Genomic DNA, 26,503 nt, shown 5'->3' on the forward strand with positions numbered 1-26,503 from the left:
TAGAAAATAATATGCTTTATTGTGAAAAATATTCAATTAACAATTAACATAAATAACAAAAGTCAAATTAAATAATTTATGAATTATTATTAAAATAATATCTACTTTTTTTAATTCATTGCTGAAACGTCCTAACATATCAATAAATGACAATAACTCTATCTTTGATAATAAATTGAATGACTTATTCAATGAACAGACAAGTTAAAGGATCCAGATATTGTTGGCTCATCAAAAATCTAAGCATGTTTTTTAAAATGCTCATTCATCACCGGATAGCCGGGTGGGCCAGACTGACACAATACTTGGATTATTTTTACAAATTATAAATGTTGATAAATGAATATTAATTACTAAAATTGTTAAGTCGCCGTAACATTTCATATATTTTAATCCATCATAATTGATCTATTATTCTTAGAACAAAATGTTAAATAACTCAAAATCTACATACTACTATTGAATAAAAAGGATGCTTGGTGAATCATTCTGTATAATAATGAGATTTAAAAGCAGAATTTAAAACTACCCGATTTATCCCCAAACTATTAAGTATAAAATAAATGTATTATATAGGATTTAAAGAAATAAGATGATCATTGTGATAATTGCAGGTTACGGACGAATTCAATAATTATTTCAAACAAACAAAATCAAAATCGTTTTATTTCAAATAAAACAAGGATTCTTAAAAATTATAATAACAACTTTGTTTTCAATAAAATAAACATTAAATAAAAACGCCAGAATCAAAAACTCAAATCAATTAATAATATGTATTATCAGTGATTATAAACAGTATTTCATTACCGACATAGTATTAGGCATTCAAAATATATTTTAAGGAATGTGTTGCAAACAAATATAAGTATGTTGTACATAAGTAAAATATATAAACACAATATACAACTAATGTAATTCAACTTTAAATTTTTTTAAAACAAACTTCATAATTTTTTTTTGAAATTTCATTTTAGAAAATTAATTTTTTGAAGAGCACCTAATATTATATCTGTGTATCTTTAACAACACTTTTGAAATATAATTTTATTGAACTCTTTCGAGTCACTTGTTCATTTATGTATACCAGATTCTTTATCTGTCGGTGATAAGACAAATTATTGGTCCCTAATACATATTTCATGAAATATAAATAACAAAAAAAAAATATATGAAACAGATAATAAGAAACTTATAACTGTTACAAATAATAGTTAAGGTGAATACTTAAATAATAATTACTGTGACAATTGAGCAACAAATTATAACTGACATTTTTTGACACTAAGTTCTAAAATTTGGCACCAATTCAATAAAAAAAATCTAATTTATATATATATTTTTTTTAAAAAATTATAATTAACAATTTTTGGTATTTGATATATAGTATATACTAATTAAAATTATGTTCTTAACATTAACAATTTTTAATAGTTAATTACATATACAAAACAAAAGTTTAAGTACATAATTTTATTAAAAACATGTTTTATCAATGACACATATTTTAGTAAATTAGGCATCTCACTAAATAAAAAATAACCATTTTCAACAAAATTCTGGTTTATAACACAAACATTTAAACACAGAAAATTCTTCAGAATTTACTTTAATTGAAGTAAATAGTAAATACAATGTTCAAACATACATGAAGAAAACAAAGTATCCTAGTTTCAACTATTAAATTAGATATGCCTTATTATTACAACTTAAGACTTGAAACGAACCAATTTAATGTTTTTTTAACTAAATGAAGTATTTTAATAGAACATTATTCAACATGTGAATTTGTATAGTTAATTTTAAATAACCACCATAAAAGAAAAATATTGAATTTATGAGAAATATCTAACTTAAAATTGTATTAAGAGTATACAAATTAAACACAAAAACAATTTATAACTTACGTTGAAACATTAAACTCAATTTAAGTACATCTCATGAGATCTTCTTTTGACATCAACTTCAAACATTAATTTTTTTTTTTTTTATTTAGATACTTTATTATAATGATTATAAGTCTCAACAATACATTTAAATTGTAAAATTAATACTTATATTAGGAACAAGTATGCACCAAAAAAGCAAGGATTAAAACAAATTTAATACAAATTATTAATATTAAGTTAAGAACAATATAAATTATTGGTTAATTTAGTTTTGTTTAATTTATACATAAATGTTTGTAAAATATAATATAAGGACATATTATGACCAAAAAGTTCTGGGTATTAAATTTGTAAAAAATTCATTACAATATCAAAAGCTTTTTTATTCAAACTTTATATTATTCCAAGTTAAAGAAAATCAAGAATGACATTTTAGCAATTTAAAATAAAAAAACATAAATTAACTTATTTGTGGCAGATTGGTGTTGCATAATTACTAGGCTCAATTTATTTAATCATCTGCTATTGAGTTTAAGTTTCACAATCATACAATCATATCTATAGAACATATACCTCCAAAAGTTATGTTAAAATAGTTAAAGCTAAGCACAGTGATAACAATTAAAATTGTAGTAATTAGTCTTTAATCCTTGCTTTTCAGACTGTATTCAAAATTATATTAGCATACATAAAAATAAAATCAAGAAAAAGATTCATTTGAAAACAGATTTAAAGAAATTATATTAAAATTTAGGATACTTATATGGATGTTAGGATACAATGAATGGTTACGATCATTCCTAAAATTAAAGAAGTCTACCACAGCTAATTATTTAGTTCTCTTAGTTTTATCCCTTTATTTATTGGGTTATAATAATATGATATCAGGAATTATTAAAATAATTTGTGATATAATTTTATCTCAGTATTTGAGTTTCATCAATAACATTTGAACTATGATTTACAACATAGACTTCATACTACTAGACAAGCAATGCGTTTGGAAAGCATAACAACATAGAGGACACTATTTTATTACTAGATTACTCAATATGATGGTAGTGCGAGGTAGTAGATATTTATATTATTGTATTTTGTTGTTAAGACAGGCTACATCACAGCGAAATGTTGTTACGCCACTCATAATGCTGTTGTTATACAGTTCTTGTCTAGTAGTATAAGGTTTATGATTTACAATTACATGTGGGAAAATAAGCTGAAGCCAGAACATTTTCATATAGAAGGTAATACAAAACAAAAGTTTACTTTGAGGTACACATTTTCTTGGAATGCAAACAATTTAATAATCAAAATGAAATACATTTTATTTGCTTATAACTGAAAAACAAAAATTATCACTAAAACGATTACCTACATAACACATTATTTAGCTTGCTAGAGATGTTAAATATTAAAATATTTCAAGTGATTCAAACTTATGATTTTGGGTAGGAATATAATATTAATTAATTAAAGAAACCGCTAGTACCTACTATTGGCGAATTTGAGTAATGGCGAAATGCTGTCCCATCTTTGGACATAATTTATACTAATTCACCAGCTTTCATAAGATTAAAATTAAAATTATAAAATTCAATTGGCTATTTTATTTATATTACATATAAATATTTAATTGATAACATTTGAAAATTTGTGGTTGAAGAACAGAAATTATTGTTAAAAGTTTGTTTAACTACATTCTAATAATAATTTAAAATCATGAAAATTTTACTATTTTGTTTTACACTGCCATTACAGTGTTTGTTTGAACCAATGATTTCATGATGTATCTTTTATATTCACTTCTTTTCACAAATATCTATGTACTTCATCAAATTAAATTTCTTATTTTTAAACTATAAGTAAACAGAATCTATGTATTGTTAATACTATATTTATTTTATTATTTAATAGGTACACATGGTTTTAACACTTTTAAAATGATTAAGGGATATTAATAATTAAAATAAAATAAAATATAACAATACATTAGTAATTATATATGTACACTTTACAAACTATATGGTTAATTAAAATGTATGTAATTAATTAGTATATCATTATAAATGAAAGTTATACTATATAATATATTGTATTAGTATACATCAATGTCTATAAATATATCACTTGAAACGTTTTATATTAAACATCCCTTAAAGATAATTTGTAGCGCTTCACAGTTCACACTATATAATTAGGTACCTAAGTATCTAAAATAAAATTATATTATAATTTATACATACACATTGTTTTATAACTCTCAATTTTAATATCAGCCTTATTTAAAAATACCTACTCATATAACTTCCTAAAATAAAAATAAAATAATAACAAATAACTTGTTTACAGGCTACTTTATCACAATTCATTGTTCAATCTTCTAAAAAATTATTATGTATTACTCATATTTGTTTAGTTATTATTTATTACCAACATTTTCGTCCAGCCCAAGGTTAGTTGAAGATGAAACAACAGTATCATTTGGTTGTAAAAGAGTTTTCCAAAATTTTCTCATTGACTGATCTGCTTTAGTTAGTAAGCAAAATAAAAACTTGCGACTAATATTTTTATCGCCCAGCACATCAGATTCATCAACTGCTAATGTTCCTAAATCTGTTTGAGTTATATTTTGTTTATCAGCTATTGTACCAGTTATGTGAACATCGTCAATCCAAAAATATGGAGACACTTGTGCTTCTGTGTATAGTTTATAAATTACATCTGGCGAATACACTATCGCCCAGCCTCTACAATAAATTGGATACCAACGATTTGGATATTCTGAATATGAAACTCTCCATTTAGATCGATATGAACGTTTCACCATACTTGAAAACATGAGTTGGCACATAAGCAAATTTCGTGCTCCTAAAGGTGATAATCTATGATTGAGTATTTCCAATAAATATGGTGCATTAACCAATGTATCATCATCAGTTTTGAGCAAATACCTGGCACAAGGACAATAGTACAAAGTCCATTTTAGTACCATCACATGTTTATAAGTTAAATTACGGTAACAATCTATAAAGTCGCCTTGGACAATATCACTGTATATTTTATTTTCTGAGACAACATTGTTTTGAGTAATGTTTGAATCTGGGAGACCCATAAAAAATAATGTAGGTATCATCTTTGCCCATGTCTCTCTTATAGCCTGACGTTTGGCATAATGTCCAGGCGCAGTATGAACTAAAGCCATTATCAATTTAGTGTTGTTGTTGCATACCTTTTGGTTTATATTGAAATTGAAAGATGGCAAATCGATTAAGGAGTGAAGGTCTGTATCGGCCAAAGAATGTAACTCGAATGGTTTTGAAGTAACATTTTCTATTGTAAGTATACGATATTCGACATGGCCTACATGTGATTCGTCGACATTGGCTATCTTGCTCCATACTGACCACAAACAAAATGTGATTAATGTAAGGCTGCCAAGCGATAAAATTAAAGAATACAATCGTCCTATCATGGCATTTCTTATAACTGTTGACTGTTCTGAAACATAAAATAATTTAATATTAATATTAATTAATATTTAATTTAACAATTAAATTTTAATTAAAATATATAAACATTTACAAAAAACGAATTGTACAGATGAAAAGAAAACCAAAGTAATGTAGGTAGGTACATAGTATTCATAGTAAGTCAATAGCAACATTAATTTAAATTATTAGATACTTCCATTATTCTCCAAAAAATGTATATATGAAAAATACCTAAAATATGCCTTAAATAAAAATTAATTAATTTTTAAAAAAAAAACCCGGGTAACCTGCTCATTGTTATATAGTAGGTAGGTAACTTTTAGTGTACCTTGGTCATTGAGAGGTCATGTATGTGTTCAATTTTAACTCAATCACTGCATAAAAAAAATAATCTCAGTGGATTGCCTATATTACTAAGTATATTTCATTACATAGGTATATATATTTTTGTTTGTAATGAGTAGGTTTAATTAATATAATAGTATATATTTATATTAAATATTATTGTTATTAACTTTTGAGTTCACCGAAAGTAACAACTAGATCTATAAATAGTAGTATTTACTTCCAGAAACCACACTAAAAAATAAAATTCAAAATGTTTTTACTATTAAAAAAAAAAAAACATATTGTAAAACCATTAAATTCCATAGCTTTGCTCAGAATTTAAAATACCAAATTAATTATATTTTATTAATTTTTTTAAAATCACAAAATTTTTATCAGGTCATCTACATTATTACTGCAAATAAATTGTTATACTTACATCACTCAGTTATAATTTTTCAATAGGTAGTCTTCAGATATTCACAGTATTATTGATCTAGGACCTAAAAAATAAAAAGCATACATTAGATTCATAAATTATAAGGTATGGAGCAAGTTTGTTGGTAAATAAGGTAGGTAATATATGTTATACATATTATTCTCCAAACAAACAATAATAGATAAAAGTAAAATTATTTCAGACTATGAAACCAGTATCAAAATAATCATCAAAACACAATGCTATTTAATACTGATTATATCTTTATTTTTTGTAGGTACTGTTTTGTGATGGTACATGAGCATGATTTATGTCATGGTTAGTGTCATTGAATAGTTTTCAGAATGACTACTGTTCCATATCTAGTTTTAAATTACTTTCACCAACTAACTTCTTTAAGCCTATTTAATTTAATTCATCACAACTAATACTTTTAACTTGGCCAGACTATTATTTAATATATTTTTTTTTAATAATATAATGTTCTGGTTCAATGAGCCAATGTATATTCTATGCAAATACCTATGTATTATAAATACTTTTTTAAAAATGTATTTTAAACCTAAACTCTATAGGTACCTTCTCAAATTGTATAAAACTATTTTTAAATTGTTTAAAATATTTTCAAATTGAAATTCATACCTATGTATGGTATTCATCAATCTATGTAATAAGTGGTTTAATTAATTTTGTAAATAATACAATCTTATAATTAATGTATTAAATAAATAAATAAATCTAGCTATTTTATAATACCGCATGCTCATTGTCCATATCAAATAATTTGAAACCAAATTAATATTAGGTAGGTTATTACATTTATTTACAAATCTTAGGAATCACTGTATATTAACTGTATAATATCACTGTTGTATATACAACATATTAAAACTATCTAAATTGCCTGGTATTTAAATAAAACATAATTTATAAAATAACTTATTCAGAAATGTTTGTCAGTTATAACTATCATCGTGATGTGTTTATCAATTAAAAAATACTATTGCATGACCCTGATGACTATAAACAATTTTATGATAAATCAACTATGTTATAGAATTCTAATTAGGTAGAAATGGATATAAATAATTGATGACCATAATGTAAATAGAGGGAATAGGTACCACCTCCTCCAACAGAATTTAATTAGCAATAGCCAAAATGTATGTCCTAGAAATCAATGTGAATAAAATTATTTTTAACCAAGGTATAACTGGGGGGTATAATGTAAATGATTATCTTAATATCAACAGAACACGTGTTCTATGTATCTCGCGGTATCTCGTCTATACATGACACAAATTTAGATAAAAAATTAAAATGTTAAAGTCATAAAATAAATGGTTAATTCAAGCAAAAAGAATTACCATTTCAATACTTGTCTAATTGAATCTACTCTAATGTGTTGAGGTAGTGCATAATTGTATCTAAAATAAAAATCACAAGTAAATATTATATAGAGATATGTTGAAACTTACTTAGTACCTACCAAAATAATTTACCAAAGTACTACAATATAAATTTATAGGGAGAATTCAAAAATAAACTTTGTTTTGTATTATGAAAGGCCTAAAGAAAGACATTTCTATGCACACACTTAATAGAATTATTAAATTCTTATAACCTATTAATGTTCTATAGTTATTATTAATATAGCCATTACACTTAATATATTGCCATACCTGTCAACATGTAGTTTTTAAAATAAGGCAATAGTCAATTTACAATTCAAAAACTGACATTTTAAAATCGATTGAAATAGGTAGGTATTATCGAGGGTATTATCATTATTTATATTTAACCACAATAATTTATGCGCTAAAGAATAGGGTTGAAATAATGTCTATATGATGTCGCCATAAAGTCCTTTGCAATATTGATGACTTAGTTTTCTAAGCCGCTATACCCATGATTATTTTGTTTCAAGGACAAAATACAAGGATATCAGAATTTATAATTTATACCAACAGACACATAATAAATAATATAAGTAGGTAGATATTCATAAAAATTAATATTTTAATTATTATATAAGAACTTAAAATACTAACATACAGTACGTATCTGACTAAAACAAACATTTAAAATATCATTATATTAAAATGTATCCGGTATAAAAATACCAACAAATTAAAATTAAACATTTATACATTAAATATAACATATGATTCATAGTTAATCTAAAACTGCCCGCTTCATAAAGCAACATTGTAATATATTAATAAAATAAATTAAGATTTAGTTTTAGTTTTAAGAAGATAACCATTTTATTAACTGTATACTGCATCTAGGTACTACATAACATTTTATTTGTATAATATATTGAGTTTGGCTGCAAGTAGGTATCATTAATAAACAGTGGCAAGGAATCTAAAAAGTTTGCAAAATTCATAAGTGTTTAACATTATGGTCTCAATGATCTAAATATTTAATAAATATATATAACTGTAGGTTTAATATTTATGTACACCTTTTCATATTACAATAATTAAGAAGGTACCTAATAATTACTGTCACTAAGATCCATATTTTTATTCTCAAAAAAGCGAGATATGATGCTAATATGATCTAAAAATCCTACCTATACAAAATTATAAAAATATGCTTTACGCACATTAATTATTTTTAACAAACATAATATACCTACAAGAAAAAGTAAATTATTTTATGATTAAATATTTTGTACAGATAAAATAAAACATTAATTCTATCCTATAAGCAAAAATTATTAGTTTGACTGTAGTTGCAAATAGCATTTATAAAACTAATGTATAAATTGGTAACAATATTGCTTTAACTAATAAAATATATATGGACTTTTAAATCGGCTTTTAAACATTTTCCCTGTAGCAAAAAAATGACTATCTGCCCATGGTAATAGGTAACCTTTTCAACACTCCCCATGGTGAGCAAATTAAATACCTATCAATAAAAAATATAAATGATATGCCTAAATAATTTCTTTTTTAATACCATTTACAAATAGGTACCTAATGAAGAATACCGTAAATTATTTTTAAATAAAATTTAGTACAATGAGATTTGGGAAGTGTAAGTAGTTTTGGGCTGTTTAGGTGTTTAAAAATATTAAAATTGAAAGTTAGGCACTTTAAAATATACCTAGGTATGAATTTAATAATATGCACACATGTTTTTTATATAATTATGTAAAGGTATAATAGAGTTGTTCTAAATTTTGTAGTGAAGAAAACCCTTAAAAGCCTAATGAATATTGCACCTGTAACCTACACTTGGATATTAATAGCCAATCAAGATTCCAAAATTAAAAGACTAGTTGTTTATGATAAGCCAACAAAGAAAACAATAACAAAACTTGATAACATTTAGTTAGCATATCTAAATTCTATAAAACAATAATACCCAATATTGTCTTTTATAATAAAATAAAAATCATCTACTATAATAATATAATTGGCATTATAAAATTAGGGAATCCATGTAGTAAATGATGAATGTGTCTACCATCAAATGATATAACTAACTAATCTCGCGAAAAAAAACATTAACTTTCTAAGTGAAAAGGAACACTTATTACAGTTAAATTGGGTTACTCTATGCTACGCTGAATAGATAGCTAGATGCCAAAAAGTTAAAATTAACTACAAATTATTCAACTTTGCTGAGTGTTTTCACGGTGAAGGTTAGCAACGAAAAATCAGGAATTCTAGGTTGCTCGTCAACCGAAAGAGCCAGCTAGAGAATTGGGACGAGATTTTGGATTAATTCGAACATCATAGCCTTAGGAAAGTTGCGTTAAAATAAACGAAAAACGTTACGAAAATGTACACGATCGTTTTGAAGTGAATTTTTCGAAACCAACGGTGAAGCAGCGACGGTACAGACAACCGATGTTTTCCGGTCTTACAGATTGTGGTCAGACCGGAAATGACATGTTTTTGCGGGTCTGCGAGATTTCTACTCTGGGGGAGGGTTCGAGTGACGCGCAACCGAGGACTTCCGGAATCATCATGTCCTTCGGTACACTCATCCTCGGCGCACACCTATAACGACTAGTCAATAATTATTGAAAACAACTTTTAAGAGATAAAAACACCTACAGAAATAATCCGCACGATAGCGACTACATTACGGGGGGTAGGGGATGGGGGTCGAAATAGTCATGTCCTACGTGGCGTCGACCGGCGTATGTCACCACGTCGCACGCAGCACTGCTTACCGTCCGAGGACTAGTGGTGGTGGTCATGGTGATATTGGACACGACGACAATTCGATGCACAGCGCGTCGGTAAATTATTTTTTCGCACACGTCTTGTCGTCAACCGGCCCCGATGTCGCGACGCACGTACCCGCAAGCCCTTCGCCCGCCACGCAACGGAATTACGGAACAAACTATTGCAGCGGGTCTGCGGCACACGCGAACAAATAGCTCAGCACCGGCGTCGCACCACGGACTACGACTAGTGAGTAGTGAGCACTGAGCAGTGACTAGTGACTACGACCGCGTCAGTGGCGACGACGGCGGCGGTGGTGGTGGTAACGGCCGTCGTCGGCGTGCGGTAATATAATATTTAGCGGCGGACGGCGGCGATGCTAAACGGCCGCAGATCAAACGATCGGCGATGCGATGAATACGACGACTGCCGAGATGATAACGATGACGTTCGACGGGATATCGAGACATTTCCCGCTGGATTAGCCGATGACGCGAACGGCTGTTTTTTCGAACCGGACTATTTTTAACCGACAGCATTGATTCCGGTTCATATTTCGATAACAGAAACGGATGAACGATGGCGATAATAACTTATAAGAATTAGGAACCGACAATGGAAATAATAAACTGCCAATGCCGCCCGAGCATAACGATAACCCGTCACGGAGTATCGCAATGCGATGCGGGGCGGGGTGGTACCGACGGCTCGGTGCGCAGTCTGTGGAGGGGATGGTTTGTAGTTTCGTCGGGGGGGTGGTAGCGGTGGTGGCCGGTGGGTGGCGCGAGTTGGTATTCGCCATTCGGTAACCGGTGTCGCCGTGTCGGTGTGCGCGTGTGTACCGGTACGGAAGTGGTCGCGGTACTGGTACGGTGTGGTGTCTGTCGTCTGTGTAATTTTGCGGCGGTCGTTCGGCGGCGCGGTCAAGGCACAACGGCCGGACGAGTTCAAATCGCGCGCGTCACTATCGCCAACCGACGGTCGAAACTACTTCCCGTCCAACAGTAGTCAGTGCTGCCACTACTCAAGGCATTTGTGGTGACACATTTTCCCGCCTTTGCTAAATTTATCTATGGTAAATAGATTACCCAATTATTTCCATTAATTTTTTTCACTATTAATACCTAATTAATCATGTTTATTTTGGATTTTCTGTTTTAATATAAGATATTTGAAATTGTTGTTAAAACATAAACGATCAACAACAAAATGTTTGTATAAAATGACGCTATTAATATCACTGACTAATAATAAAAATAATAATAACTAATAAGTAATGTTTAAAACATGTATTATAATAATTACAATATATTATAAGACCCATTGCAATATTATTTACACAAAAAGACAAAATTAGACATTGGACAAAAAATATAAATTTAAAATAAATTTTGAAAAAATATAAATGGAGAAATTGTTTACATTAAAAAATGTAACGGATGATAATGTCTTACTACGTTGAAAACAGCCGTTGCGTGGGTGGGGGTAATTTACCATTTACCATAAAAAAGAATAAGAGTGCTGACGGACGTGATACCGACAACCGCAATATTAAACCGGTAGCGGATCCAGAAGTCACCCAAGGGGAAGACGAATTTTCAAAAATTAAATTGTATCTTTGTTTAGCTAAATATCTTATTAAAAAATAATGTTAAAAAGACAGCCCAAGGGGGTGGCGAACTCCCCTTCCCCCTCTATTGTATCCGCCACTGTATTAATCATGAATTTAACAAATAATAGTGGAGAGGGGTATACAAATTTTGAAATTGTGTAATATTTACAGGTGTGTTTTTTAAGTTAAATTTCAAAAATGCGGATGCCAGCGTAACGGATCTTACAATTATTTATTATAATAATTATTGACGACTACTATTTTGTGAGTAATTCTCGTCTGTCGAAATCCTCAATCAATGCTGATATTTTTTACTGATATTTGAAATTAGCAAAAACTTTATAAAAAATACCGAATCTGAGTTGATAAAATGTACAATCAAAAAACAAAATTTTAATCTGTCCAAAATAATTGTTTAAATAGGTATTCGAATAATAATTAAATACAATAAGTGGCATAGCTATCATATGGCAAAGTGGGGCAGTGTACATTTTGAATTTTCACAAAGATAATATTAGTTGGCGCGCAAGGGGTGAGTTTATTTACTGCCCGCGGGGCCCTTTCCCATCTATTGCTACTTTATCTACAAAATAGTATTTTTTGCAACACTGATTACTCCATTACTGATGGTGATTATTTTTTCCCTAAGTAGAAAACGTGTTGTAACTTTTAAGTGATCCTGATTATTTTAATTTTCTGTAATATAATTATTAGATTCTGAGCAGCATCTATGAATAGGTACATTGATTTTACAATCATTTGTGGATTTTATTTTGGTGGGAAATGTTAGATATGTGTAAGCTAATTGTATAGGTACTTATAGTAGATAAAATACTTCGATTTTAAACATTGGGTGTAGTTTCTGTCTTGTAGCAAATTAAATCTAATTGGTAGGTAGGTATAAGTAATACAAATAAAAAAAAAAAACACGAAAAAACTGGAATTTTTTCGCAAAACTAGTTTTCGACAAAATAGGTTTTATTTTTTTGATGTAACTCAATAACAATAATAACCACCGATACATAAAATTATCACAAATGTTTATATTACCATTTTCTATGCATAGTATATTTTGAGCTTTTTATGTAGACATTTTAGTTTTTTTTTATATAAATATCGATAAGAAAATATTCGCTCGGTAAAAAAGATAGAAAAATACAAGGTTAAACACAAGGTTCCCCATAAATTATTATTTTAATCGTTTAAAAATATAGACACATAAGCACGATTTTTTTTTTTTATAAGCCTTTAAAGTACAATTTTTAACACAATTTGTCAAAAAAACATGATAAAATAACATGATAAAATATAGGTATTTGGTAATATTGATTGACGGGCTGTCTCCGTTCAGAATCATCTTTCGAATACGAACAATGATGTATTGATATATCATTAAATTTAAACGTTATTTTAACTCATTCATTATTACAGTGACCCACTCCACCTACCTACTAAGCAGGGGAGCGGTAATTTGACCACCTTTTTTTTTTGTTACATTTTTGAACAAATTTTACTTATTGTTAGGTACCTAACCTATATGGCTATATGGGATTTGTTGATGTTTTTAGAGTGTTTTTAACTTGTTGAGTAAAGAAATATACTAGGTATATTTATTGTTATGATTAAAAATTTAAAACGATTGTATTGGTTTATTAGTGGGTAGATAGTGTTACAATATTATAGTTTATGTAATTGTGATTAATCAATATAAAATATAAATTAAATAGTAAATAACGTTGAATGCAGTGGCGCATCCAGGGTTTAATTTTGGGGGAGGGGTCCTTTTAAAAAATTACTTCTAAGCCATAAATACAATATACAATATACATTTAATTATAATGTTCTAGTTGACGTTCTTAAAAATATGAAAGAAATGGTTATTAAGGGAATGTTATTAATTTTATTATGGTTGGATAAGGAATCATTTATGTTAATTAGGTACCTATAATAGTTTGGTTTTTGTTTCACCCTGGTAATATAATCCATAATTATAAAGTTAATTAATTAAAAACACAATATGGTTTTAAGTTCGAAAAAATCGAAATTGAAAGCAAAAACGAAAACACAATACTTAATATCGTAATATACTAATATCGTTCACGGTGACACAAAAATAATATCGTGCATTCCTGTTTCTCGTCGAATCTCGAATACAACTGATAAGGTTTGACCAACGAAATAGGTTCTAAAAATAGCAATTCAGCTATTGTAAATGTTTTCATTCCAATAACATTCCCAATGGCTTCCAAAATAGATAAATAGATTGTGTAATTAATTATAATGCATCACATTACACATTTTAAAATATTTCTGCAGGTAAAAGGAGGAGTCTGTTGAAGAGGTCTGCGGGGGCAAGGCCCCTGGGCCCCCTTTGGATCCGCCACTGGTTGAATGTTGATAGTATAAAAATTATTACATATATCCTTCAAGGACCCTTCAGACTTTTCTAAAACACAATTTGAGGTTCACTAAAATATTTCAATAAGTTCTTACCAAAGATTTCAATCCATTATAATATCGTAGTCCTGCAATAGTCCATATAATTCTTAATTGTTATACAAGCAAATTATGAAAATATGAACTGACAAAGGTTATACTTTTAAAACACAATATTACGTGGTTTTAAGAACAAACACTTCGTAATGTTAGTTTATTTGTTCGGGTCTCTAGGAATTTCCATTCAAAACTAAATATTGATAAATGATAAATAAACAACGCAGAAAAACATAAGTACACCAACATAAAACAGAAACACCGACCATTTTAGAAAGAATTAAGAATTTAATATATCCACCATGGTCACACACACAAGTGGCGCAATATTATTTTTTGAATTTAGTATAATATATAATAATATATACAATATACTTAAACTATATACCTAGCATAGACGTGTGTGCACGGGTGCAGCAGAAGGTTCATAATAAAATAGACCTAAATCAATTAAAAAAGGTAGGTAAGTGGATGTCACACTGCTGTACAGTAGGTTACAAGTGGGTCACTGTAATGGATGGTGTTAAATTTGAATTCAATGATATATTATCATTGTATAAGAAAAACGATTCTGAGCGAAAACAGTCAGTCAGCCTATGATATTACCAAGTGTATTTGATGATATTATTGTGAATAAAGTAATTTATATATGACCTATTTACGTGGAGCCTTGTTTTCAATTTTCAATCCTTAGCTATAAAAGTTGAACATTTTATAAATATTTAACTACAAAATAATTATTACATTTTAAATTTGATAAATTTTGTCAAAGTTTGACTTATAAATGCTTATAAAAAAAAGTTTTGCCTATGTGTTTTTAATATTTTTTAACTGCTATTGTAACAATATATCAGGAGCCTTGCATTAAACTTTCACGCTTTTTTACCCAACAAATAAAACTTTATTGATAACTATAGAAAAAAAACTAAAAAAAATTGAAAACTAACAATGTCCGTAAACAGCTCAAAAATAGTCAAAATATTTTCAAAATTGTATGGTCTATAGAAAATGAAAATATAAACATTCAATAAAATTTTCATGTATCTACAGTTATTCGTTTTTGAATAACAACAAAATAGCAAAATCGTTACATGAGAAATCGAGTGAATATCAAATGTTGTAAAAATATGAATTTCAAACGCTCATAAAAATTTAATTTGACTTTCTTGTAGACATTTTTTTTTTGATGAAGGTAGACAAATTTATGGACAATCTTGTATTAAATTTTCAAATCTTAGATTTAAAAAGAAAAATTTTTATGAATTCTCAACTCAAAATAATTTGCTAATTTTCGTGATTTTTCCGTATTTTCAAGATTTGAACTCTAAATGCTTATAAATAAAAACTGTGACTAAGGAATTTTAATTTTTTTTATCTGCCTTTGAAACAATAACCTAGCAGGAGCCTTCTATTAAATTTTCAAGCTTTTTTAACCAACAAATAAAATTTTATTGATATTTATAGAAAAAAATACTAATAAAATTGGAAACTGAAAATGTTCCTAAACAGTTCAAAACAAACCAAAATATTTTTAAAATTTTATCGTGTATAGAAAATTCAAATATAAGCAACCAGTGAAAATGCCATGTATATACGTTCATTTGTTTTAGAGTAACACCAAAAACCAAAATCGATTTTGTGGAAAACTGATTTTGCGTAAAAATTCCCGTTTTTCCTTAATTTTGTATGTTGTTTTTCCAGGCGTTCTTGAAAACTTTTAAGAATTTTAAAATTTGACCTCCCGAATGCACCAACTAAATTCACTTTCCGATCGAACAAGGTTCTGCATCTAAGACATTTGTCGTTATTTTTAGAATTATTTAAACTAAATTTATTAGGTAATAACAAATAAACAATGCCATAATAATATGGCCTTTAAAGGCTGTAATTACAATAAACAGGAGGTGTAAAAATCTACGGCTGTGTACGAGTGGATACATCTAAATAAATATTTCCCGTATTATTATTATAGTAATCAAACCCGAATAAATTATTCGAAATCACCGTTATTTTATTACTTATTTACACGCAGTGTAGATTAAAATTGTGAATGACATCGCGTGGCCGTTTATCAAATCATGTGCGACCATAACGCAGTAAAACTCAAAATGCAAATTACAAAAAATAAAACCCGTTAAGTTGTACAATGAAGAAATAAAATATATGTATCAGGTAAAATGTTGAAACTTTTCGATAATAATAATTATTAGTCGTGTTGTTATTGTTTTGAGGCCTCGAGGGTTTAAGCATATTATAACCGTTACTTATACAGCGTAGTAGCGAACCAAATACCAATATACCTTATAGTAATGTTACATAATATATTATCTATGAATAACTATAGTTATGTTTCAAACTGTTTGTGTATACAAACTACAAAGTGCAACACTCGTTTGCTGTTTTTTTTACCGACTGTTAAAATGTAATAGGATGATGTGACTGATTTTTAAACGCTCAAGCGAGATTTTATTGTCATAAAAATTAAAAACGGTAAAAATAAATACGACTCGATTCGATTCTACTAAATTTTTTTGTACTTGTTTCACTATTTTATTGAAAAATAAAATATGTTAAAAGTTAAAACTATAATTAACTGAAAGACCTAAATATTTCTGTTACGAATACCAAGAAGGTTGATGCTTTATAATATTATATTAACAATAGTTTATTAGGTATTGCTTCAATAGTTTACTATTTTAAAGAGTTGGTTAAGTACTCGATCGTTTTTGAATACTTGGCGTCTCGGCATTTGTCGAGTACTTGACTTTATTTAATACTCGGCGATTGTCTAGTACTTGACCTTTTTTGAGTAAACGACATTTTTCAAGTACTCGAATTTTGAACTCGACTCGACTTGACATAAAAAAAAAATACTCACCCCACAAAAATCCTGACTGGACCGGGTTTCATATATATTGTACATAATATAGTAATATATATGGTATAATATACCTTCGTGATGTATACTTCTTTCTATGCGAACTCTATAATATTAAACATTCCCTCCTCGCACCAGTAAATCAGCAACAATGCACCATGATTATATTATTTATTAAATAAAGAGGAGGAAAGTAGGTAACCGCTTTGCAGTAGTGTGTACCTCGTTATTGAGTATAAGTAACTAATACCTAGTGTAATACTGTAATTTATGTGTTAAATTGTAATTCAATGATAAATCATTGCATACGAAAAACAATTCTGAACAAACAAACGAAGGTCTTCGTCATTTTTTTTTTCATAATATATTTATAAAAATGACGAAAATAAAAATTAAAGATAAAAGAAGTTCAGCGTTACCGTCACCATCCAGTATCGATTAAAAATGTACGGTTAGAAGACCGTCGCCACCGAAGTTAATATATTATAATATATTGGTTATTCGATATTATATTCCATTATATTATAAACAACGTATTTTAATGTCACATTACGGATAAGTGATAACTGATTACAAATTAGTGAAAATATTAGGAAATTTGTTCAAACGCAAACATGAGGTTTGATAATCGACGAATTTATAGATCTATGTATGATATCCAAGGGCGTAGGTAAGGGGGGAGGTTGACCCCCCCCCCTCTATTAAAAAATCCCAATCGGTTAATATATAATAATAATAATCAGGAAAAAATTGCATATGGATACTACAAACAACAACAATTACTTTTAAGTTAAACATAAGAAAACAATTAATATATAGCTAAATTATAATCAAGGGCGAAGATCAATATTTTTGTAATACAGTTTTACAAGTACGCGTTTGTTACGAAAAATAATGATTATCTAAATAGATATCTAATGTTATATTCAATATTGTAATAGCTATCTCTAACTATCTCTAACTTTATTATAAAGCAGAAACCCGAGGTCGCTCCTCTGACGATTTTTCGAACTAGCGTAAGAGACTACCAATGAAAAAATTCGATGGGCGGTCCCCCAGATCTCTGCTTTGTAGTATTATAAATATCAGAAAAAAAAGGTATTTTTACGAAGAACTTAGAGATTATAAGTCTGAAGATGTATAGAAAATATTATCAGAAAAAAAAAGGTTTATTTACGAAGAACTTTGTATTTTTATATTTAAAGATAAAAACTAATACATTTTATTTATGTTAAATTATGTTAAAATTTAAATATGAAAGAAAGAAATTAATTATTATACATAATATAACATTAGGCTTAACTATATTTTCGATTGATAAACATTTTTATTTTTGTAAATATCGCTTAGCATAAAACTATATAGTGTTGTACTTCACTCAGACTTATATTATACCCACCAACACACACTATAGTTATAGCTTAAAGGAGAGTTGTTATCACTACAATTTATTTTACTTGTAATGTAATTATTTGTTTGCTAAATAAATAATATATTATTATTATATGCGTAATTATTATGGTATTATTGGTGTATTGTTTTGGGTGTTCGCGTAACAATGCTTAAAGGACTATTAGTATACACATTGTTGATCGCTGCACAAAAGGACATAATGATATGAAAAAAAATAATATCGGCAAACCTATAAAAATAGGAGCCATTTCTTAGATTTATAAATTAAGATATTTAAACATGAAAAATAATAAATACCACACGAAATTATTAATAACCATCCAAGTTCACTAACTGCAGATAATCGATAGGTTCAAAAAAAACAGCAATGATAACAAAGAATATATTGACACCTTTTAAAAGTACCAAGTAAATGCAAATGTTATTAGAAATCGGCCAAAAACTCGAAGTCCAAACTACTATAAAACGTGTACGCCCGTACTCAAAAAAACACACGTCGTTGTAAAACAATTGATACATTCATCATTCCGCCCAGTGAATGTGAAAGACTTCACCTAAAAGTATGAGAAGAGCACCAATACAATTCGAAAGACGTATCCTCGTTAAAATAATATTATATTATAGGTACCCGTAGACATAAGTACGTATCGATAATAATGATGTTTGGGAAAATAAGCCGTTAAATAAACGACGCGGTCGTACTCACGCTGGCTAGCAATAAACGACGTCGTAACCGTCGTCTGGGCAATGTTTGTATTTTTCGGTGACTGCTTAGACCGAAATTGTTTTTTATAACCCACTTACAATTTTGTCTCCAACTGTATTAGATACTTGTTCCATACTATACCGGAAAAAAACACTGTTAATAAAATAACATGGCCACGACGGAGATCAATATAGACGCAATCCTGAGGGAGATGATTCACAGTCTTATTGACGAATTTTTCGTCGACGAAAATCAAAAGCATATCGATGAAGAGCAAGTTCCAGAGGACATCAACAGCATGAAAGACCCAGCTTTAGATGACGTCGTGAACACCCTTTTGGGTGAGATAGTCGAAGCTGCCTGCGTCAAAGTCGACGAAGGGCAACATTTGGATTACGACAAAAATCAAGGAGATATTGAAAACGAGAACAATCAAGAGCCTATGGACGAAAAAGAAGTTCCAGAGGATATCAATGACAAAGAAGACCCAGATGACGTCGTGAACACCCTTTTGGGTGAGATTGTTGAAGCTGTCTGCGACGAAGACTCATCGGAGGCTATGGCCAGCGGAGACGCAGAGACAGTTACAGTTCCGGAACAGATGATAGAGACACCGGCCGAGGGCAAAGAGAGGGACGGAAATGGACTGGCCAGGATAACTGAATTGGAAGCACCGAAACCAGCGGACCCCACACCTCCACGTGGACGCGCAAGGCGAATAGTGGCCACCACGTGGAAGGGTGTGAGGCGGGTCACACGCCTGATGCTGTGCGGATGCTTCCGAGGAGAGTGAAGCCGCAGTCCACCCTTCCCTCCTCCTCGGACCGAAGAACACCAGACAAGACGGCGGCGACATGGGGGATTGATACGTGACAGAGCACTTTACGGTGTACGGCGGTAAGTCACCCTGTACGTTTTCCGGCCACCCGCGGAAAGACGAGGTCGTGGTCGATGGCGTCGCGAGCTCGCGGTTTCTGACACGCGAGACCATCTGTGGCTGCTCGGCGATGGCCCAGCAGCGTAGGTCATGAGAGAAGCGACGGACGGACGACGACGACGACGACATACGACGGCTAGCTAGACCAACGTGGGCAACGATATACCGCCCCGACGGTACTTCGACAACAGCTGCAGTTTGCACGAAGGCGACTCGTGACGACGGCGGCGGAGATCTCAGAGCACGATGGGTGAGCGATAGAGCTAAGGTAAGCTATGGGAACACGGACGTCGCTGCATCGCCTGACCCGCAGAAACTGATCATGTTTCAGGGTCCGGCGGTGCGCGACTCCACGGCGGAGGGGCCATCGGCGCGGCAGACACTGTGCCGACGGGACCCTAGGACGAAAATCACGGAGTGGATCAGGACCATGGTGCGTTTTATATATTAATATTTTTTTCATGTTCAAAATTGTTAAATTTTCTGACCATTTTGCGTCAAACTTATCTTTCGGCTCAAAAAACATAAATTTTTTTTGTATATATATAACCATTAATTCAGACCATTTTGCGTCAAACTACTTATCCTTTGGTTCACCAGAAATAAGTTTTTTTTTATATATGTCATCAGACAATTTTGTGTAAAACTTCTTTCAGCTCAAAAAAAAAAATAAAAATGATGTGGTTAAAATATTGTTTCTTTTTTTCGTATTAATAGTGTATTTGAATTTTTATTTATTTCAACAGAATAATAGGTAGAATAATATTAATATAAAATCGATATATAACACTAACTTTGAAATTTTACAACTATTAGCTAACTTTTGCTCCTTAAAAATAAATAGGTGCACTTATTAAGATTATACATGTATATTAAGTATATTAGTTATAAGATAACTCAAACACACACATGTATATTAGTTATTACTTATGAGTTATGACAATAAGTATTGTAGACAATTTTGTGATTTAAAAATATTATTCGTGGGTACATTTAACGTATTTTATTATATTTTAATATTTTATACACACGATAACATTTTCAAATGCAATATTTTCGACAAAAATTAATTCAACTTACTGTACTACTACTTAATACTTTTTTATACATAACTTATTTACGTGGAACATTGTTTTCAATTTTAAATCCTTGGCTTTAAAAGTTGAACATTTTATAAATTGATAAATCGATTTTGTCGAAAACAGATTTTGCATAAAAATTTCAGTTTTTCCTTAATTTTTATTTTGGTTTTCCCTGCGCTTTTGAAAACTATTACTGCCCTTAAAGGCAATAACAGACAAAAAAAATACAAAATTAAATAAAAAAATTTAAAAAAACATCATTTTAAAATCATATACATTCATCGCTCCGCTTAGAATCTAAAATAAGTACCTAAATATTAATCTCATACCGTTTTATTTATTAAAATTTTGAATTAAACCTTCACACTGTTATATTAGTGATAAATTATAATTAAAGTTTAATTTAATTTAATACTTCCAAATTTCATACACAGTAAATAGTAGTCAAAATTAGCTAAATAAAAATTGTTAAATATTAATACATTTTTATAAATTTGGTACTTTTCTTAATTTTTTTCCTACACAGTCGTCTGTAATTTGATCAATTGATAAAAAAATTCAGTGCATCACTTTCATTCAAATTTTTTAAATTTACTTAAAAGGAGTTATGATTTTGGACCCCTCCGTCAAATCCGACCATGTATATCGCAATATCTATAGTTTTCAACTATCAAGCTATTGGATTTGGACAGCTATAATGCTATATTATTTGATTTTCAAATTATTCGTGATACGTTGGAAATCGTATAATAATTGTACTTAGTATAGGTTCTTACCGTTAAATTTGCTATGATAATAAAAATGAAAAGAACAAATTAATATTACAATTTCAAGGCCCAACGTATGTTTTTGAATTACAACAATTATTGAACAATATAATACATTAAAATCGTTATTCTTTGTTTAAATATCAAATTTTGTCAACATTTAAAATTAATAACTCAATACATTCTTACTAATATGAAAATATTTTGTTGAAAATATCAAGTCTCCACGATTATTTGCTTTTAAATTAATATCCAATTCCGTCAAAATTTAAATACCAGACGCTCATAAAAAATATTTGCTCACGCTTTAATCACGCTCTTAATGTACTTAATTCTAGTAATAAAAACTTTTAAGGAACCTTGTATAACATTTTAAAATCTTAGGTATGAATATTAAAAAGTGTATTCCTTTAATACTAAATAGTATAATACCACATTACCATAGGTACCTAGGTACTACCTAGAAATACTTCCAAATTGAGTTATAGTGTTCTACTATGGTAAAAGTTACAGTTACCTACATTCATATAGACACAAATTCGTCACTCGTCAGAATAAAACTATAAATTGTCGTTAAACGCGTTTTCGTAGCACACATGCGTATAATGTGTATACTGTACTTTGCACACATCACCACATTATAGTGGGTACGGTTGTACAGACCACGGGGGGGCAGACCTTATATGATATATATATATAACTCGGTTAAACAATTATATTGAGCATTTTTTTTAGGAATGAACGGCCCATGTGTGCGTTACAATAATAAATGAAAAAATAAATAAAGGGATAAATGGATAATAGGATACGATATGAGGGCCATAAAAAAAAACTTGGCTCCAAGATCGTGTATACACCAATATAATGACGTAACAGTGTGCCACTATAATATACATATGGGTATATGATAATATGTATTAATACCGATGGTGCCACAGCGGGCAAGTTTTGTACTCAAACCGAAGAACGAAATAAAAAAAAACGGTATACTCACGGTTATAGACTATATAGTCAGTACTCGGTACTATATTTACTATTTATATTCTAGAAATATCAGTCGCAAGCAAGGATGGAAAACGTTAAAAAAAAAAAAAACGAAAACAATTAAACAAAACAAAATATAACTGTTAAATAATAATCCCAAAATCCCAAAAACAGAAAAAATATAATAACGAAATCAAAAACGAAAACGAAAATAAATTATAGTATAATACCACGGAAAATAAAAATAAAAATATTTCTACTACTTATCGAAAAATTGATAATTCTGATTAGGTACTAATAATATTATTGACAGTAAATTTTATTTTTATCAGTATTTTTATCTTTATTTTTTTTTTATTATTTATCTCTAAAAAAATTATCATTGACAACAATGGTCATTAGTTATATCTTAATTTTGTACTTACAATTTCTTATTTTTGTTTAAATGCGTAAAAGCAAATTTTTTATCTTAATTCTTAAATGTATTTTATATTTTTATTTTCTATACAATTGTATGTTCAGTATTGTTTTTATTATTTAGCTATTTGCTCGAGAAATCTTAAATAGTGTTTCACTTTACGTCTTTAGTATTTGGATTTTTAAATAATTTCTGTATTGTGCGTTACTATTATAACTTATAACTTATAAGGATATATATAAAAAAAATTTTTTAAAAAAGTTGTTTGAAAACAATAAACGTTAAACGAAAACGATATTTTTTAAATCAATAAACAAAAAAGGAAATGAAAAAATTTAAAAACGTTTACCTTTCCTGGTTGCAAGTGATGTACATTTTTAAAACTTTTAGATTCTGAGTGGAACGATGAATGTATTGATTTTACAATGATGTGTGTTTTTTTAAATTTTATTTGTTTGTGTCTGTCATCACCTTTTAGGACAGTAAAAGTGCTTGGATTTTCTTCAACAGTTACTTTTCTGATAGGAAAGTGAATCTAGTTGGTACTTTGGGGAGTCAAAATAAAAATTTACCAGTAGTTTTCAAAAGCACGCTGAAAAAGAAAAGAAAAATTAAGGAAAAACGGGAATTTTTCGGTTTTCGAGAAAATCGATTTTGGTTTTTGGTATAACTCTAAAACAAATGACCGTAGGGACATGACATTTTGACTGAATGTTTATAATTGCATTTTCTATACACCATAACATTTTCCAAATATTTTGACTTATTTTGAGCTGTTTACGGACATTGTCAATTTCCGTTTTTTTTTCTATAAATATCAATTACATTTTATCTGTTGAGTAAAAAAGCTTGAAAATTTAATAGAAGGCTCCTAGATTATTGTTTCAAAGACAGATGAAAAATATTGAAAATCCTTAGTCACAATTTTTATTTATAAGCATTTAAAGTTCAAATTTTGACAAAATACGGAAAAATCACGAAAATTAGCAAATTATTTTGAATTGAGAATTCATAAAAATTTTATTTTTAAATCTAAAATTTGAAAATGTAATATAAGATTACTCATAAGTTTGTCTACCTTTATCAAAAAAAAAAATGTCTACAAGAAAGTCAAATTAAATTTTTATGAGCGTTTGAATTTCATATTTTTACATTTGATATTCACTCGATATCTCATGTAACGATTTTGCTATTTTGTTGTTATTCAAAAACGAATAACTGTAGATACATGAAAATTTTTTTGAATGTTTAAAATTTCATTTTCTATACACCATACAATTTTGAAAATATTTTGACTCTTTTTGAGCTGTTTACGGACATTGTTAGTTTTCAATTTTTTTAGTTTTTTTTTCTATAAATATCAATAAAATTTTATTTGTTGGGTAAAAAAGCGTGAAAATAAGGCTCCTGATATATCGTTCTAATAGCATTTGAAAAATATTAAAAATACATAGGCACAATTTTTTTGTATAAGCATTTAAAGTTCAAATGTTAACAAAATTTAATAATTATTTTGTAGTTAAAAATTTATAAAATGTTCAAATTTTAAAGCTAAGGATTGAAAATTGAAAACAAGGCTCTTAGGCTCCACGTAAATAGGTTATATATAAATTACTTTTTTCACAATAATATCATCAAATATACTTGGTATTATCATAGGCTGACTGATCGTTTTCGCACAGAATCGTATTTCTTATACAATGATATTATATCTTTGATTTTAAATTTAACACCATCCATTCCAGTGACCCACTTGTTACCTATGTACAGCAGAGCGACATCCACTTACCCACCTTTTTTATTTTAAAATTCAATAAAATTCCGTTCTTGCGAAGCACTTTTGCAAATTTGCAGTCATCTGTCCACATTTTTGCAGCGTCGATGGCGTCGATACGCCAACATATAACGCGTTCGTGGCGTTAAATTGTGTGCAGAAAATTTTATTTTGTACTTATTCCACAAGTGTTAAAAGTAATGTTTTCGTTTGATGGTTTGAATATTTGATACGTGAAAATTATATTCTGGCCATGTAATAATTTGTTATAATAAGACTATTATAATGGTTACCTTTAAATATTTGATACGAGAAAATTTTATACCGACCATGGAATAATTCGTTATAATAAGTCATAAGGTTGCACATTTTTCGTTATCGACAATCCTGAATATTTAATAATAAATAATTAATAATATAGGTACCTGGGTACTAAACAAATAAAATGAACTAAACAAAGTCTGAAAAAAAACAACCCAAGATAAAATTATATTTTAATGTCCAATACAATTAATAATTATCTACATTATACATCATATTGTATAAATTTATCATTATTATATATGTATGTAATAAGTAGTTAATAACTAATAAGCATAATGGTATTCTAGTTTATAACGTGCATATTGAAATGTATACTTAGTATAATAATGTCTGATTTTATCAATAAACGAAATATATTAAAAAATTACTTACTAAATATACAACACATTCTAACTTCAATTGGAGGAGGCGATAGTACCTAAATGGTATTATGTATATAGCCACATTAAAATCGGAAACACCGCGTAAACGAAAAGAACAACTACGATATAGGTGAACACATAATTAAAAACTGAAATTGTATTTATGCGCAAAATGTAAAACGTTATTTACTGGTCGTACGCGTTCGCTGAAATAAATTCAAACGAAACAAAATGCGTCCGACCTACGCCTGCGTATAAAATGTGTAGGTATATAAATATAAAATACGCAAAACGGGTTCGCTCTCAAACGATGATGATTATTAACGTACGCAGTGTTCCGTGAAGTGATATCAGATATACATACACGGCCGCGGCACACGGTCGACCAACTCGATCCAATGTCGACTGGTGACT

At 29.0% G+C, this 26,503-nt stretch overlaps 1 protein-coding gene across 2 annotated transcripts; it reads right to left on the reverse strand.

Annotated features, from left to right (window-relative positions):
- On the reverse strand, nt 1–26,503 carry LOC132939348 (beta-1,3-galactosyltransferase 5-like). 2 transcript variants are annotated; one of them, XM_061006452.1, is made up of 3 exons: nt 26,100–26,503; nt 6,147–6,210; nt 1–5,387 (listed from the first exon to the last, which is right to left on the reverse strand). In XM_061006452.1, the coding sequence occupies exon 3, from the start codon at nt 5,359–5,361 to the stop codon at nt 4,309–4,311; it is 1,053 nt and encodes a 350-aa protein (XP_060862435.1). In that variant the 5' UTR covers nt 5,362–5,387; nt 6,147–6,210; nt 26,100–26,503; the 3' UTR covers nt 1–4,308. The 2 variants fall into 2 exon arrangements, with proteins under 2 accessions (XP_060862435.1, XP_060862434.1); XM_061006451.1 differs by lacking the exon at nt 26,100–26,503 and adding an exon at nt 10,345–11,133.

This window comes from Metopolophium dirhodum, chromosome 2, assembly GCF_019925205.1.
Source record: "Metopolophium dirhodum isolate CAU chromosome 2, ASM1992520v1, whole genome shotgun sequence".
Taxonomy (NCBI): Eukaryota; Metazoa; Arthropoda; class Insecta; order Hemiptera; family Aphididae; genus Metopolophium; species Metopolophium dirhodum.